Below are 15,579 nucleotides of genomic sequence, written 5' to 3' on the forward strand. Positions count from 1 at the left end.
CTTCAGTGATCTCCCAGGAACTCTGCCTGGCTCATCCTGCTCAAAACCCTGCCTCCCTTCCCTGTCTCTCAGCCTGGCTCCTCTGGTCCCGTCGGGACGCCCAGAGGCTGTAGGCAGGCATCCGGTCCCCTTCCTGCGGCGTGAGCAGACCCAGGTAGCTGAACCGACGTGCCGTGCTCAGGGAGGTTTATTGCCAAGCGACTCTTAGCAGGGCTGGGGAGGGCAGGGGCCTCAAGGCTGCTGGCGTCCTGACTCGCTGTCCCCACTGAGCTCCGTGAGGAGCAGGAACCCGTGCTCTGGTGGGGACCCAAGCCCTGTCGGGGCCGGACACCGAGTTCTAGGACACCGGAAGCTCCGGCTCTGGCGGCACAGGGGAGGCACGGGAGTGTCCATTTCCCAGCCTGGCCTGGCCTGGGAAATAGAAACCAGGCCGTGAGAGGAGACTCGCCCTGCACCCCGCACAGGGCCGAGGTCACCGCCCCCGGGATCAGATGACTGAGCAGCACCTCGGACAGCTCCGAGCCAGGGAAGGAAGGAGCGGCCACCCCAGATGCCCTCCTGGCTTCTCCCTCCAGCCGGAGCGAGGGTCCTCCCAGTGCAGGGGGCCGTCTGGGAGGGGGCAGCTGCCTGTGGCTAGGGGCTCTGGGCGAGGCCGGTCGGACCGTGGCAGCCCGCGTCGAGTGGCGGATCCCCATGGTGTATGCTGGGGCCCTGGCCTTGTTCACAGTGACCTGCTCAGGGCTGTGGGTGCCCGGGCCTGGGGTCTCGTCCAGGGGGCGCGGGGCGCGGGGCCGGCCCAGCATGGTGAAGGCGGGCCAGCGCTGGCGGTAAGTGTTGGGGTCCGGGCTGTTGTACTGGCCGGGGCCAGGTATCTCGGCGGGGTCTTGCGGGGGGCGGGCAGGAGCTGTGCGGCCCACCACCGAGTAGCTGGGGTAGCTGGGCTTGATGAAGACCTGTGAACCCCAGAGGGGCGGCATGGTGTACGCATTGGGGGCAGGGGCGGAGGTGTCCCGGGGCCTGGGGCGCAGGCGAGAGCCCAGGCTGAAAGCTGGGGGTGTCCGCTGGTGCACAGGGGGTGCCTTCTCCGGACTGTAAGCCCCAGGGCCTGGCGTCACCTCCAGACCTGCAGGAGGGGAGAGCCGGGGCTGAGCACATCCTTGAGTTCACGGTGTCAAGTGGCCCTGAGGTGGCCCTCCCTCCCCACCTTCCATGTGTGTGAGCTGGAGCCAGCAGGAGTGGGTGGGCAGGCGGGGGGTGGGAGGGTGGACATGTTGGTGGGAGGATGGTCTAAGAGGTGGGTCAGAAGATAGAGACATGGCCCGCACGTGGCTTCGTGGGTAGATCTGGTGCATGGAATGTGAGTGACGGGCAAGTGACAGCTCCAGGGCTTCAGTGCAAATGAGCTTTGCCACTGTCCCCACGGTGCACACAGCCGCCCTCCAGCAGCCGGGTGCAGGCCGGGCCACCGCCCACTCAGTGCCAGAGCGCGCCGTCTAGCCGGCTAACCAGGGCGCGAGGGTCAGGACAGCACTCACCCCGAGTCTTGCCCCGGCCCTGCATGGAGTAAGCAGGGGTGCAGCTGCGGCCAAAGCGGGTGACTTTTGGGTCCAGAAGGTAGATGGGCCCCGGGCTGCAGTCGGGAGGAGGTGCTGGGGAGAGGAGTCGAGGGGTCCTCTGAGGAGGAGGCCTGTGCCCTCAGCCCCACAGGCACAGCGGGGCTGCCGTGACCCTTCCGGCGCCCAGGAGTCCATCCCCCCGCCCGGGCACTTCCCTTGCTACCTGCCCTGCCCTCCACCTCGCCCCTGCAAGGTTGCAGCCCAGAGCCACCCCGGGTACCGCAGCAGGACGGGCTGGGTGTGGGTGCCGTGGCGGAGACATCCCGAGAGCGGCTCTGGCCGGCTCGGACGAGGCCTCGTGTGAGCTGGAGGCCAGTCTGTCCTCACCTCTCTGTCCCCATGGCAGGGGTGAAGGCTGAGTGCCTCAGTACCCGTGTGGGGAGTGTGAGCACGTGGCACCCAGGACCAGAGCCTGTGGTCCCGGCCCGCTCCAGGTCCTGGGCACAAGTGTGTGTGGGTAGTGGGTTTGGCAGGTCGACAGGCACAGCGGGCGGACACGCATGCACACGCTAGCACACGCGCGACAGGCAAGGCGGCTACCCGCACCGTCTCCTGACACGCTGGGTTTCCACATGGCGGTGGAGGCCGTGCAGGCTGGCCCAGCCCTGTCTGCTTACTGTCGCTCGTGGGGGCTGGATCTAAGGCGCGAGGGCCAGGAGAAGGGCCCCGGGGCAGACGGGAGGTCCAGGGAGTCCTCCAGACCCTGGACAGCCAGCCTTACCCTCACCAGACTTCCGGGTACGTGAGCACGCAGGGCTGGCCACCCTGGTGCAGTCCTGGTTGAAGCGGCCGACAGCAGATGGCAGGAGGCAGGATCCTGGCCCGGACCCTGCAGACAAAGCCCTCAGTCACAGGCCTGGCTCTGGAACACAGGGCGGGAGGACCCCACGGCCCTGAGCCCCGGCCCCGCCCACCCTCCACCGCAGGGCTGGGAGAAGCGGGGAGCGGCTCTGAGGACACAGGTGACATTGTGAGCCGAGGGGGAGTCACAGCTGGGCTGGCGGGGCAGCAGCCTGCTCTCTGCTTCGGCCTAGACTCACAGGGGACTGTCCAGGAGGGGACTGTCCAGGAGGGGACCGGGGCTCACAGGGGACTGTCCAGGAGGGGACCTGGGGCTCACAGGGGACTGTCCAGGAGGGGACCCGGGGCTCACAGGGGACTGTCCAGGAGGGGACCCGGGGCTCACAGGGGACTGTCCAGGAGGGGACCCAGACTCACAGGGGACTGTCACGGTGCAGGCGACCCAGGCCTGGGACTCACAGTCACCATTTCATTTGTGCCCTTTGGTGACCCCACAAGAATGTCAGGCCACAAAGGCGGGGCGGCCAGGGACCGAGTCCCAGCCCCTCCGTCACAGCTGTGGACACCAGGCTCGAGTGCCCTGTCAGTGCGGCCCCAGCTGTGGCCCTGCCGTGGCCCTCTGCAGTGCCCACCCACGCGGCGTGGCTGTCCCCACTCTCCCGGTGGCCTGACGGGCACTTCAGCTGCACTGGAAGGTGCCGGGCCGATGGCTGGGAGGGGTGGTCCAGAAGCCCAGGGGCGGGGCAGGGAAGGGTCCCACCGCCAGGGCCACGTTGCCCACAGCCCACGCACCGTCCTCCAGGGTGGCCATCCTGCAGGACTTCCTCAGGCCGGTCTCTGGGATCTGCCCCTCGGTCCCACGCCGGCCCGTGGGCACTGTGGTGGGGCGTGGCAGGGGGTCGCAGCCGAGGATCCCCATGGAGCGGGTGTGGGGCTGCACCACGGGGCCTGGGATCTCCTGGTCGCCAGCACAGCACGGGCACTGTGCTCGGTCTCAGCCACCCGCCGTGTAGACAGCACCCCCGCCTCCCACACGCCCTTGGCCGTTCCCGTGAAGACAGCCCTTGTCTCGGCCAGAGTCCCGGAGCCCTGCCCGGGCCAGGCCTGGAAGTGGAGCTGGGATCGAGTGTCGGCCAGGAAAGAATCCGGTGTCAGCAGAGCGGGTCCCCAGGGAGCAGGGGCTGCACACAGGGCACCGGCCCTGCGGGAGGGGCTGGGAGGACTCTGAGGCACGTCCTCCCGGCCCCACTCGCTCAGCACCTGCCGTCCTAGCTCCGCCTGGGCTGGGGGAGGCGCAGCACGGGCAGAGCAGGCAGCAGACAGCTCACGTGGCGCTGCACGGGCTGGTCCAGGAGTGCCGCGCAGCCGAGCCACGCCGGGACTGAGACTGGGGCAGAGCCCTCGGGAGGTGACTGAGGAAGTCACACGGCGTCTGGGGACGAGGTTTCAGGGAAGGAGACAGACAAGGCGAGGGCGGCCCGGAAGAGCCTGCGGCCTCCCAGACGCCTGTGCTGGGGTTTGCTCCAGCCCAACCAAGCTCCATGTCCCTTCGTTCACCGAAGGCCGCCACGGTGCCAGGTGGAGAAGGGGAAATGCCGGTGGGGTTCAGACTCCCGTCCGTGTCGCCACATGGTTGGACTCCGCAATGCAACTTTTTAGCGCTTTATTGAGATATAATTCACGTATCATACGATTTACCCGCAATGTAATATTGACTCATCGTGTAATTTAAAAAGACATTTCAATCAAAATGTTATAGTTCATGTGAAAAGTAAAAATTGAAGTCATGGTACATATCAGAAAATTGAAACTTACAGAAAATGTTATCAAATATTACCTTTGATACAAAGAAATTAAATTGGAAATGAGTAGCATAGCATAACGGGAGCTCCCCCTGGAAAAAAGTTGAAATCCAACAACACTTTACTATTACCCAGGGACCATAGTTGGCATAATAATCACATCGCTGAGCTCCCACGTGGTAGACCACAGTTCGAGTCCTGGACCCCGTGGCTTAAACTCATGCCAGGCGCGTGTGCGTGTGTGCCCAAGATCCCGAGAGGAGAATGGAGGAGAAGGGATTGCGGCGTGGCCATCCCCCCTGGGGGGTGATTTCTGTCTCTCTCTGTCTCTCTGGTGAGTGCACATGCCCTATAACAAAAATCTTTCTTAAAAAAAGAAAAAGAAAAAAGGCGGGACCAACAGTTGGCGTAATGTCTAAGTCACTGGACTCCCATGTAGTCAACCACAGTTCGAGTCCTGGACCCGGTGGCTTAAACTCATGCCGGGCACATGTGCATGTGTGCCCAAGATCCCGAGAAGAGAATGGAGGAGAAGAGATTGTGGCCTGGCCATCCTCCCTGGGGGGGTGATTTCTTGCTTTCTGTCTGTCTTTCTGGAGAGTTCATGCGCCCTATAGTGAAAAACTCTCTAAAAAAGAAAGAAAGAAAGAAGGAAAGAAAGAGAAAAAGAAAAAAGGGACCAACAGATGCGTACTGGCTATGTCCCTGGACTCCCATGTAGTCAACCATGCTTTAAGTCCCAGACCCAGGACTCATGCTGGGTGCATGTGCATGCATGCCCAAAATTCTGAGAGGAGACTGGAAAGGAAGGGATTGTGGTGTAGCCATCCCCACAGGGGGTGATTTCCTGTTTTCTATCTGTCTTTCTCTGTCTCTCCAGTGAGCACATGCACCATATAGCAAACCCCCCCAAAAAAAAAAAAGTTGAACAACTTTGATAGCCCTCAGGATAGGATGATCTAGGGGAAAATGAGGAAGAACACAAACCACCAGTATCAGGAATGAAAGGGAGACAGCACTACAGACCCCCCCCACACTAACTGGATAGCATGGCCTATGCAAAGCTGCTAAAGCAAACTCTGTCTCTTGTACAAGTGAGATCTCTTTACTGAATATTTACCATGTCCCTGTGTGACTCTCACTGAGGGAGATGTAATTGCGAACTGTCATCTGTTGTTGTAGACGGGGACAGTGGGGCTCAGGGAGGAAGGGACATGAATGGGGTCCCTTGGGCACTCGTCAGCAGGGTTGGGACTCACTCTCTAACTCAGCTTCGACCAGAGCTTGGGGGCAAAGTGGTTCTAGCCCAGCTCAGCCTTCTAGGATGCTCACAATGCTGCGGGCTCCTGCAGCCCTTGGCATCGAACCCAAGCTCTTACCAGAGCTCGCAAAGCTCTGCATGGCCCTGTTCCACCTCCCCTCAGCTCTCACCGCTCCCTAGCTCACCTCCCTCTGGCCACATTGGCCTGGGTACTACTCTCTGAAGTCCCTTAGATGGTCCCAGCCTGGGCCTCTGCCCAGGGTGCAGCCACCTAGGCCCTGTGGCCTGCAGGCCTTCCACCACTGTCCTTGGACAGGCTGCATGTGTGTCCGGAGGGATCACAAGGCCCAGAGCCACAGCCTGCTCACTGAGGAGGGAGAGGTGAGCGTGACCTGCTCTCCAGTGCGTCCATGGCCAGGAGCAGCCAGCGCACCGCACCAGAGATGACACTAGCAAGGTCAGCCTTGGTCTCCCAGGGCCAGGCAGGGAGAGCGGACAGGGAGTAGACATTGCTCCCCGAAGGCCCCCGCACGCAGGAGACCTCAGACACCCAGGGAGTGCAGAGACGCAGCTCCAGCTGGACTCAGGCCAGCGGGTTTCTCTGTGACATGGGTAGGACACGGCCCTCCACTCTACACCCGGGCTCTAACCAGGACCCGGTGCTGCTGTCACAGTGTCCTCCCGGTGGCGGCCGAGATGGGTGGAGTGGCCGGCTGAGCCCGCGTGGCAGTTCGCAGCTCACCAGACCCGGCTGGGCCTGAAGGCTGCCAGAACCCGCCCCAGGGACTCGGGTGTTTTGCTTAATTTTGTTTTCATAAGTACTCGTGGGCATTTTTAAATCATTATTTTACATTCATTCGCTGAACATCATCATAGCATACAAAATGCAGTTGCCCATCCAGAGTGGTATGTGCTGGCTTCGTTGTGTGTCACTGTCAACAAGCCGCTCTCCAGGTCTCGTGTCTCCCCTCTGCCGTCCCAGCCTCCTCCCACCCTGTCTCTGCCATCTGCAGTCGTTCTATTGCTTTCCCAGCCCACGGATTTTATTGATTCACAAAACATCTTAATTCAGCTAACTACTTTCAATAGCAAGCTCGGCTGATGTATATCTGTGAACAAATGTTTGGCTTTAGGCAAGAAACTGAGCAGTGAGTATACAATAAAAGAGCTCCTAGCTGAGCCGATATAGCTTACTGTGGTCATTACATAGGTGTTTTTTATATATTTTTTTAATGTCAAGAAAAGCAGTCTTAGCTTTACTAAATCAAAATCAGACATTGTTAGAACATTGCTTAAGACTTAAAGCCAGAAAACAGGTTAGGATTCTGTTCAAATAGTAAGTATATGGATCTGTTGATGATTCAAGAGAAGACAAAAATCCTTGTCTCTGGACTACAAAGCATAGAAAAAGATCAGTGTTGTTTTAGTCAAAAATCATAACATTCTATTTCACCAGCTCAGTCTCACGTACTTAATCTAACTTCTATAGTGGTCCAATCTTGCCGTTTAAATTCTGTGAGATAACATTCAACTCCAGTCTTGTCCTTACCATTAAGCCGGCCACTTTCTTAGTTGATTTTGGACTCTCATTTCTGTCTGACTGACTTTAGTTTTCCTGACACAGCACTCCCTTGAGAACTTCTTGAAGATCTGGTCTGGTGCTGGTAAATTCTTTCGGGTTTTGTTTATCTGAGAATGTTCTTGTCTTTTCTTCCCATACAAAGGATAATCTTGCCGGGTACAGTATTCTTGGTTGAAATTGCTTTTCCCTTAACACTTTGAATGTATTTTCCCATTCTTACCTCGCTCGCATTGTTCCCGATGAGAGGTCCGCTGTTAGCCTGATGGGATGTCCTTTGTACATAACTTGCCGTTTCTCTCTTGCCAATCTTAGTATCTTGTCTTTGTCTGTGGTTTTGGTCAGTCTGGCTATAATGTGTCTTGGAGAAGATCTTCTTGGGTTGATTCTATTTGGGGTCCTTTGCATTTCTTGGGTCTGGATCTTTGAGTGACCTAGTCTGCTTTTAATACTTTCAAGGAAGGTTTTGCCTTCCTGTACTGCAGCCTTCCTCTCTGACAGCTCCATTTGTTCTTTTTTATGATGTGCATTTCCTCTTCAAATCGTGCAAGAACTTCCTCGCCTCCTGGAACAATCGGCTCCATTCTCTGGCCTCTTCTGGAGCCCATTGTCTGTCTTCCGTTGTATCCCTGTTAACTTTGTCACGAAGAATGTTGTAAATTCTACACCAGACGTTTCCATGATCTCCATGAACTATCTGTGGATGAAGAGGAGCTGTTCTTCTCCCTTGGGGAGAGGTATTATCTTGGTGTCTCATATTCCTCGCTTCTCTGTGGTGATTTCTGATCCTCTGATGGGTTATACATTTCTTCCTAATTTCTAGAAGTTCAATCTGAGCATTCAGCGGCGTGCAGGAGGAGGTGAGCTGCAATCTCTTCGCCTTCCAAATTTTCCCCTTTGTGCAGCAGATTCAGTGGGTTTTGAGGAAAAGTCGCCTCTAATCATATTTGGATGTTTGGCTACAGTTCCCTTAGAGCTGTCTAGACACTCAGTGCATAGAGACTGGGCAGCAAAGTGAAAGGACAAAGAAAATAGAGAAATAGAAAGAGAGAGAGAGAAGAAAAAAACAACCAAAAATTGTATTACTCTTTTAAAAAGCAAAAATGAAGACAGTGTGGCACGCACCAGTTATCAGCTACAATGGCTTAGGCCTCCTCCTTCTGAAGGCCTGCCCCTTGCTTCTCCTAAATGGGAGGGAGGAAAGGGGATTATTAGCAAGGTAAAGGAGGATTTGAAAAAAATTACTAAAAAATGAGAAGACATAGGAACCAGCAGTTAGCGTAATGGCTATGTCGTTGGACTCCCACGTAGTCGACCGCGGTTCGCGTCCCGGACCCGGTGGCTTACAATTCACGCCGGGCGCGTGTGTGTGCGTGCCCAAGATCCCGAGAGGAGAATGGAGGAGAAGGGATTGCGGCGTGACCATCCCCCCGGGGGGTGCTTTCTCGCTTTCTGTCTCTCTGTCTCTCTCTGTCTGTCTGGCGAGCACACGCGCCCTATAGCGAAAATCTCTCAAAAAAAAAAAAATGAGAAGACAGAGGGAGGCAGAGAGAGACAGAGAGAAGGATGCAGGGGGTGCCCTGCCACTTGGGACTGGAGGCTGGAGGATGAATTTTCAGTGGAAAGTCATTTCTCTGACTCCCTGAAAGCACTGGCCCTCAGCTACAATGGAGGAGTCTTCTCCCACAGTTCAAGGGCGCTCCAGATCTTGTCTTCCCCATCTGACTGCTGTCGCTCGCTTCCCAGAAGTCCCGTGTGGCTGTGTTGGCATCCGATCCAGCCTCTACAGCTTCCCCAGCTTACCTGGTATCAGAACTTGGAGAGATCTTTGAAGTCTTTTTCTTTCGGTGTCACAGTTTCCTTCCTGGCCTCCCGTGGAGGGTGGTTTCCAAGAGACGTGAGGGTCTGGGCATCAGGGCTCGGTTTCCGGCTCGGCTTCCGCCTTCTGCAATGTATAGACCTTGTCATGGGATGCAGATTAATTCACATCCACGCTCTTACTCCAATCCAACCTGTTGGTGACAGAGAAAGTCGAAAAGCGGAGCAGGAAAGCCTGGCCAGGAGTGAGAGGCAGGCCCTGGGCAAGGGGCGTCACGGCAGCTGGAGGCCAACCCTACAGCGCAGCTCTGACCAAGGCCGCCTCCAGCCTGGGTCTCTGTGCCATGCAGTCCAGGCGTGACCCAAACCCTGACCCCCTGGCCCCTTTGGTGAGGGGAGGTGTCAGATGAGTGACTCTGGGTTACTTTGGGAGGCAGGTGGTGCCATGGGGAAACCGAGGCAGGGTGGCACGTGGTCCGACGTAAAGAGTGGGGGCACTTCACTGAGCCGCTCACATCCCTGCAGGGATCTGAAGGAGAGGCAGCAACGGCGGGGGTGGCTGTCCCAGACAGGACACAGCATGTGAAGGTCCTAGAGCACCCGGGCTAGGGAAACCTGCAGGGAGGCAGAGGCGTGCAAGGGACCAAGGCGGGTGGCCTGCAGAGGTTATGGCACCAGGGGCTGCACCTGATGTGGTGCTCACCGACGCCCTCTGGTGGCTTCAGGGAGAACAGTCTGTGTGGCACGGGGAGACCAGGAGGCGGTGAGCAGGCCAGCCCAGGGACCAGAAACCAGAGGTAGAGGTGACCGTGGATATGGGGCGGCCCAGGCACTGGCAGGCTGCTTCTAGGGGACGATTTCGAAGCAAGAGCCTGCAGGGTCTGCCAGCAGGCGAGATGTGTGGGTGAAGGACTCAGAGGCGTGAGGCTGTGGCCCTGAGTTTCAGCCTGGCAGCCCGGAGGCTGGAGCTGTCTGCAGACAGGGCAGGGCAGGGGTGGGGTAACCCAGAGCTCCAGCTGGGACGTGAGGCACCCGGGACAGCTGAGGTGCTGGGCTGGAGCTGTTATTGGCGTAGCTGATCCCCTGACAGAGCACTTTAACACAGGCGTGCACTCGCCTCTGGTCCTGTGGTCGGCAGTGTGGTGGGGTCCTCGCTCAGGGTGCAGGGACACCGGCAGCCAGGGCTGCGCTCACCCACAGGCCTCAATGGGGAATGGCCACTTCCCAGATGGCAGAGGGCTGGTGGCTCTGATGTCCTGGGCTGGCCCCATCTGTCCCCCTCAGCTTCCCGTGGGCGCTCCATCTGTGGGACCCGGGCAGAGCACTGCAATGGCAGAGCCAGCGGTGTCCCACCAGGGGCCCACACTCTGCTTCCCCTCAGCTCCCTCCGTCGATTCGACTCTTAGCCCCCCTTTCAGCCCACGCAATGACACCACGGCCCCAGCACTCATGCAGGCCCTCTTCTCCTGTAATCCATTTCCACACGACAAACACACGATCTTAAAACCAAACCCCTGCACCTCGAGCCGCCCTCGACTCCCGTTGGATGAGCCCAGACCGAGCCTTGCCTCTGTGCTCCGTGCCTTTACTGAGCACCTCCTGTGTGCCAGCCTCCTGGGGGCATGGCAGCAGCCTCACGGCTGGCTGCAGTGGCAGTCCCCCCAGGGCTAAGTACAGCACGCACACCACAGCACACGCACACGTGTTCTGAGAATCTCACTGAAGGACGGGAGAGGCTCAGCCCGCAGCATCCTGAACTGCAGAGCTGGAAGCCGTGTGCCTGCCGCGGTCTGAATCCCCGCCTGACAGCACACTGGCCATGCATCCCAGGGCCCCAGTGGGCTGGAGGACAGGAGGAGAGGGGCTGGGGTGTAACCAGCCCCACCGAGGGTGCTTCTCTCTCTCTCATGCATGCACTCCATCATGAATGTAAAGCATGAGAGGTAAGTGACATCGATTTTAATATTACATTTTCTTTAACTCAATATGTCCAGGCCTGGCCATATTGCAGGGGGTGGGGGTGGGAGGTGGGAGTCTGGGAGACTTGAGGCAGGGAGGCTGGTGCAGTTCCAGCCCAGGCCTGAAGGGGGCCCCTGGGAGACTGAGGCAGGGAGGCTGGTGCAGGTCCAGGCCACGACCTAAGGCTGGTGCAGTTCCAGTCCAGGCCTGAAGGGGGCCCCTGGGAGACTGAGGCAGGGAAGCTGGTGCAGTCCCAGTCCCCAACCTAAAGTGCTCCTGGGAGGCCACAGGCCTGACTGCCCTTGGGCAGCCGCTGGTGTGACTCTAGGGTCCAGAGGTTAAAAGCGTGTGTCCAGATGGACGGGCACGGGGCCGGGAGATGCACCACCATTCAGCCAAGAGCCAGTGGAAAAGCAGTGGTGGAGTGGGCAGGTGGAGGAGTGGACCGCGCGATGGGGGAGCAGAACTCCACTTCCTATCTGTCCCTCCCTTGCCCCCAGCTGAGGGGAGCTGCCCACTCAGTGGAATGGGGCCTTCTCTGGCCCCCTTTGACCTGACAGCGCTCTCAGGCACACTCAGGGACAGTGTCTCCTCCGTTAATCCGGCCAGCTCCACACCCAGAAATTCCAGGGCGTGGACCTGGACTGAAATCCAGAATTGGTTTTTAGTTTGTTTTGTTTTGCTTTCAGTTTTTTCCCATAGGGCTTATGCAGTCACTGGAGAGAGACAGAGAGGAACAGAGAGACAGAAAGCAAGAAATCACCCCCCAGGAGGGGTGGCCAGGCCACAATCCCTTCTCCATTCTCCTCTGGGACTTTGGGCATGCACATGTGCCCAGTGTGAGTTTCAAGTAAGACTCAAACCATGGTCAACACATGAGACTCCAGCACCTTAACCACCATGCCGCATGCTGGGCCTGAGATCTGGCCCCTAACCACCTTGCCACAAGCCCAGCCCAAGTCTGGCGGTCTCCTACCGTGTGACCCTGCAGCCACTTTGGTGTTTACCCAGACGAGCTGAAACGTGTGTCCACACCCAGGGCTTACAACTGCCAAAAGCGGGAAACACAGATTCCTTGAAGGGACTGCGCTGTGGCAGGGCCCCGTCGAGGGTGTCTTCTCTCCTGTCTCTCTCACCTGTGCACACCTGTCTCACAAAGGTGTCCCGCTGCCCGTCTCTCCTGTTGGGATTCTGGGCACACCGTACACACATCTGCCGTGTTTCAAGCTGCCTGGTCTGGGACTTGAACCGTGCGGTCGCCATGTGGGATCTGGCTCCCTTAACTGCCAGGCCACAGTCACCCACGGCTCTTTTCAGAGCGCACCTGGGGCCGACAGCAAGGGTCCCGGCAGGCCAGCTTCCTGGGGACCAGGTGCCCTGTCCCAGGCAGCAGGTCTGGCGGAGGCCGGCTGTTTGCAGGTGAGGCCGCCTGAGGTCAGCTCACACCTGCCCTCCGGGCTGCCATCCACGATCTGTCACTCCAGCCTTCCCCGGGCCTGGCCTCTGCCCTTTGTCGGGTGGCCAGGCCCTGACTCAGCCTCACGCGCCTCTCCAGCCGCCTGCCCCTTTGTTCAGACTCACAAGGACGCCTTGTTCTTACCGGAGCACATGGAGACCATGCCAGCTCTTCTCCTTCCTCCGCCCCAGAAAGAGGCGCCGTGCATGGGACCAGCGAGGACCAGCGCGGACGACCAGCGCAGACGACCAGCGTGGATGACCAGCGAGGACCAGCGCGGACGACCAGCGTGGATGACCAGCGTGGATGACCAGCGCGGACCAGCGCAGACGACCAGCGCAGACGACCAGCGCGGAAGACCAGCAGGGCCAGCGTCGAACAGCGTGGGCCAGCACGGGCCAGCACAGACCAGTGAGGACAGGGCTGGCTCCATTGGGCAGAACTGGGCACGGGCTCAGAGCAGCCTCTGCACGCCCACTGCAGCCAGGGCCTGTGCTGCACTGTGGTTCACCTTTGCTCACTCAGGGGCCTTCCCTGCCCACTCGCCCGTCCCTCCCTCTACGCCACGGCGCACTCCCCGGCCACTTGCCCGAGCATGAGGGCTATGCCGTTGTCAGAGGTCCTGTGAGCTGGCCGGAGCATGACAGTGGCCTGCGCTCGGCTTCAGGGACACCCCAGGAGCCGGCCAGGCCTCAGTCCAGGCTTACTGCCTGGAGCCAGCTGACGTGCTGCCCGCTGCTGTGCGAGGCCCGTGCCCCTGGACGGAGGCCCTCGTGTGTATGGCCCATGTCCCTGGACGGAGGCCCCGGGGCCAGGGTCCCCCTCTGGGCTCTGCGTCCCCAGTCCTGCAACAGGGCTAGCCCGCAGGCTCTCAGAACTGTGGACTAACGGCCTCCCTCTTCGCCTGCACTCCCAACACATCACCCCTGACCCGGTCTAGGCACCATCAGGCCCACCCAGAAGCACCCTCCAGGCCCGGTAAGCTGGGGGTTCCTGTCCCGTAATCCTGGCCCCAGGCACGGGACTTCTAGCACCCAGACCTGCCTGACAACAGCAACAGCCGGCATGGCCCAGCCCCTAGCAACCAGGGATGCCCGGTGCCTGGCAAGAGAACTGTCCTCACCACCCAGCCCCTCGCCACTGGAGATGCCCTGGTGACGTGCCACCAGCCCCAGATGCCACAGTGCAGCAGGCCCAGTGGTGAAGGCCAGCGCTCAGGCCCACGGTGCCGTCGGGGTGTCCCCACCCCGCGTGTGCTCATCCAGCCCCAGTCCTGGCCAGCCCAGGCCCTCCCATAACCACCCCTACAGATGAGACAGAGCTGCCCTAGAGAGACCGCCCAGCCCACAGCTGAGGGCCACAGACCTGCGCCTAGGAGCTGGCAGGGTTGACGTTCAGTGAGGCGGGGGGGTGTAGGGCGTGCACAGCCATGGTTCAAGCCCAGACCTGAGTGTGAGCAGTGCTCACACCTCTGCCTTCGCCTCAGCCTCACCCTCAGCTCAGTCACACCGGAAATCAATGCCAGGTGGTGGCCGCGTGGTTGGCGGCTCTGCACGGTGCTGCTCAGCCAGCCTGCAGGGACTGGCCTGCCATGGGCTACGGACTCCTCCAGGCCCACACAAGGCCCACACAGACCTGACCCGCCCACGGGGGCGTCATTGAGGCCCACAGTGTCCACGTGACTGGCGCACGGCGGACACCCAGCCTCAGCTCCCGCTGACACTTCGACGTCAACCTCAGGGCGTCCAGAGGCCGGGCAGCAGGGACAGAGTGGAGCCAGCCAGCCGGAGACCCCGGCTCTGCGGGACCTGAGACAGCTCCCGTCGCCCCCAACCCCACCGCCACAGGGCCTTCTGGGGGTGGCTTATGGTGGACCCTGGGCCCAGCCCCGTGCTGCCCGGGGCGTCTGCAGAGGCCTGCCCAGCTGGTTCTGCACCAGCCCACACTGGGCCTCCTCGCTGAAACCCAGTCCTCACAGCCCCCTCCTGCATCTCCCAGGCTCCCTGAGACTGGGCAAGGACCAGCAGTCCACCTCCCAGGAAGGGCCGTGAGGACCCCGAGACTGCCGGTCAGAGGGCGGCCGGCCGGGCCCTGGTCCTGAAGCCCCGCCCCCTCTGGGGGAGGGCTAGGACCCTCCATGGGAAGCAGAGGCTTCCTGCCGAGGCTGCTGCGGACGACTTCCAGGGCAGGCCATGCCGGGAAGGGGAGACTCCAGGTGCCATGCTGTGGCCCTGGGCCTTGACGGGGCCAAGGACTCGGACCTCCCCAGCCTCCACCCAGAGCCTCCAGGCCCTTCCCCTCTGCCTCTGCTTCCGTTTCTCCCTCTACCGCTCTGCCCCCATTTCTGTCTCTGTCTGTCTCTGTCTCCCCCCGGCTCCCGACTTCCAGCTCCTCCACCTGAGCACCCGCCTGACCCTCCCCTGGGCAGCTGCCCCTGCTGCCGCCCCTGCCATGTCCCCTCTGAGTCCAACAGGAGGCCGGCGTCACCAGGCGGTGCTGAGAACCAGCACTGGGTCTGGCCGGAGAGCCGCGTCCGCTGCCTGTCACTGGCGCCCCGGCCGCCCAGCTGGGGGACGGCAGGAAGCTGGGTCAGGCTGGGAGCAGCCTCCGCACCAGGCCCCCACCCGGGTCAAGGGCCCAGCTTCCCGGGAAGGGCCTGCATCTCCGGCTGGGGCGGCACCCACGCCCCCCTTCCTGCAGGCCCTTCCCGGCACCAGAGACCTGGGCCTGCCCGCCCACACGCCGGGGCCTCAGACTGGGCCCCCTCTGGGCCGCCGCCTCCTCCTGGGGCCTTGTGTCTGCCTCTGAGGGGACAGGTGGTCCGTGCAGGGGCCGGCTCCACAGCCAGGGAGACTGAGGCACAGGGTCCGGGCAGCGGGAGCTTCTCCTCCTGCGGACACTCTGCTTGAGGCCTGGGGTCTGGCGGTCAGCAGGGAGCTGGCCATTGGCCTCCCTGGGCTTCCGGGAACATGTGCCTGGAACTAAATGGAGGCCAGGAGGAGGGGACCCTGCAGGCACCGGTGCAGAGACCCTCAGGGCACAGATAACCAGAGGGGAGCAGAGACCGCAGGGGAGCAGAGACCAGAGGGGAGCAGAGACCAGGGGGGAGCAGAGACCGCAGGGGAGCAGAGACCGCAGGGGAGCAGAGACCAGAGGGGAGCAGAGACCACAGGGGCACAGAGATGGCAGGGGAACAGAGACCAGAGGGGAGCAGAGACCAGAGGGGAACAGAGATGGCAGGGGAGCAGCGACCAGGGGGGAGCAGAGACCGCAGGGGAGCAGAGACC

The 15,579-nt window shown here is 60.5% G+C and overlaps 1 protein-coding gene across 1 annotated transcript; it reads right to left on the minus strand.

Annotated features, from left to right (window-relative positions):
- Positions 1-231: 231 nt before the first annotated feature.
- On the minus strand, positions 232-12,455 carry CIMAP1D (CIMAP1 family member D). The gene is made up of 8 exons (XM_027769557.1): positions 12,418-12,455; positions 9,565-9,849; positions 9,303-9,406; positions 8,863-8,964; positions 2,338-2,445; positions 1,536-1,649; positions 456-1,123; positions 232-360 (listed from the first exon to the last, which is right to left on the minus strand). Exons 1-8 carry the CDS (start codon positions 12,453-12,455, stop codon positions 232-234), a joined length of 1,548 nt encoding a protein of 515 aa, XP_027625358.1.
- Positions 12,456-15,579: the final 3,124 nt, after the last annotated feature.

Source organism: Tupaia chinensis, unplaced genomic scaffold (genome assembly GCF_000334495.1).
Source record: "Tupaia chinensis unplaced genomic scaffold, TupChi_1.0 Scaffold149964_1, whole genome shotgun sequence".
In the NCBI taxonomy this organism is placed as follows: Eukaryota; Metazoa; Chordata; class Mammalia; order Scandentia; family Tupaiidae; genus Tupaia; species Tupaia belangeri.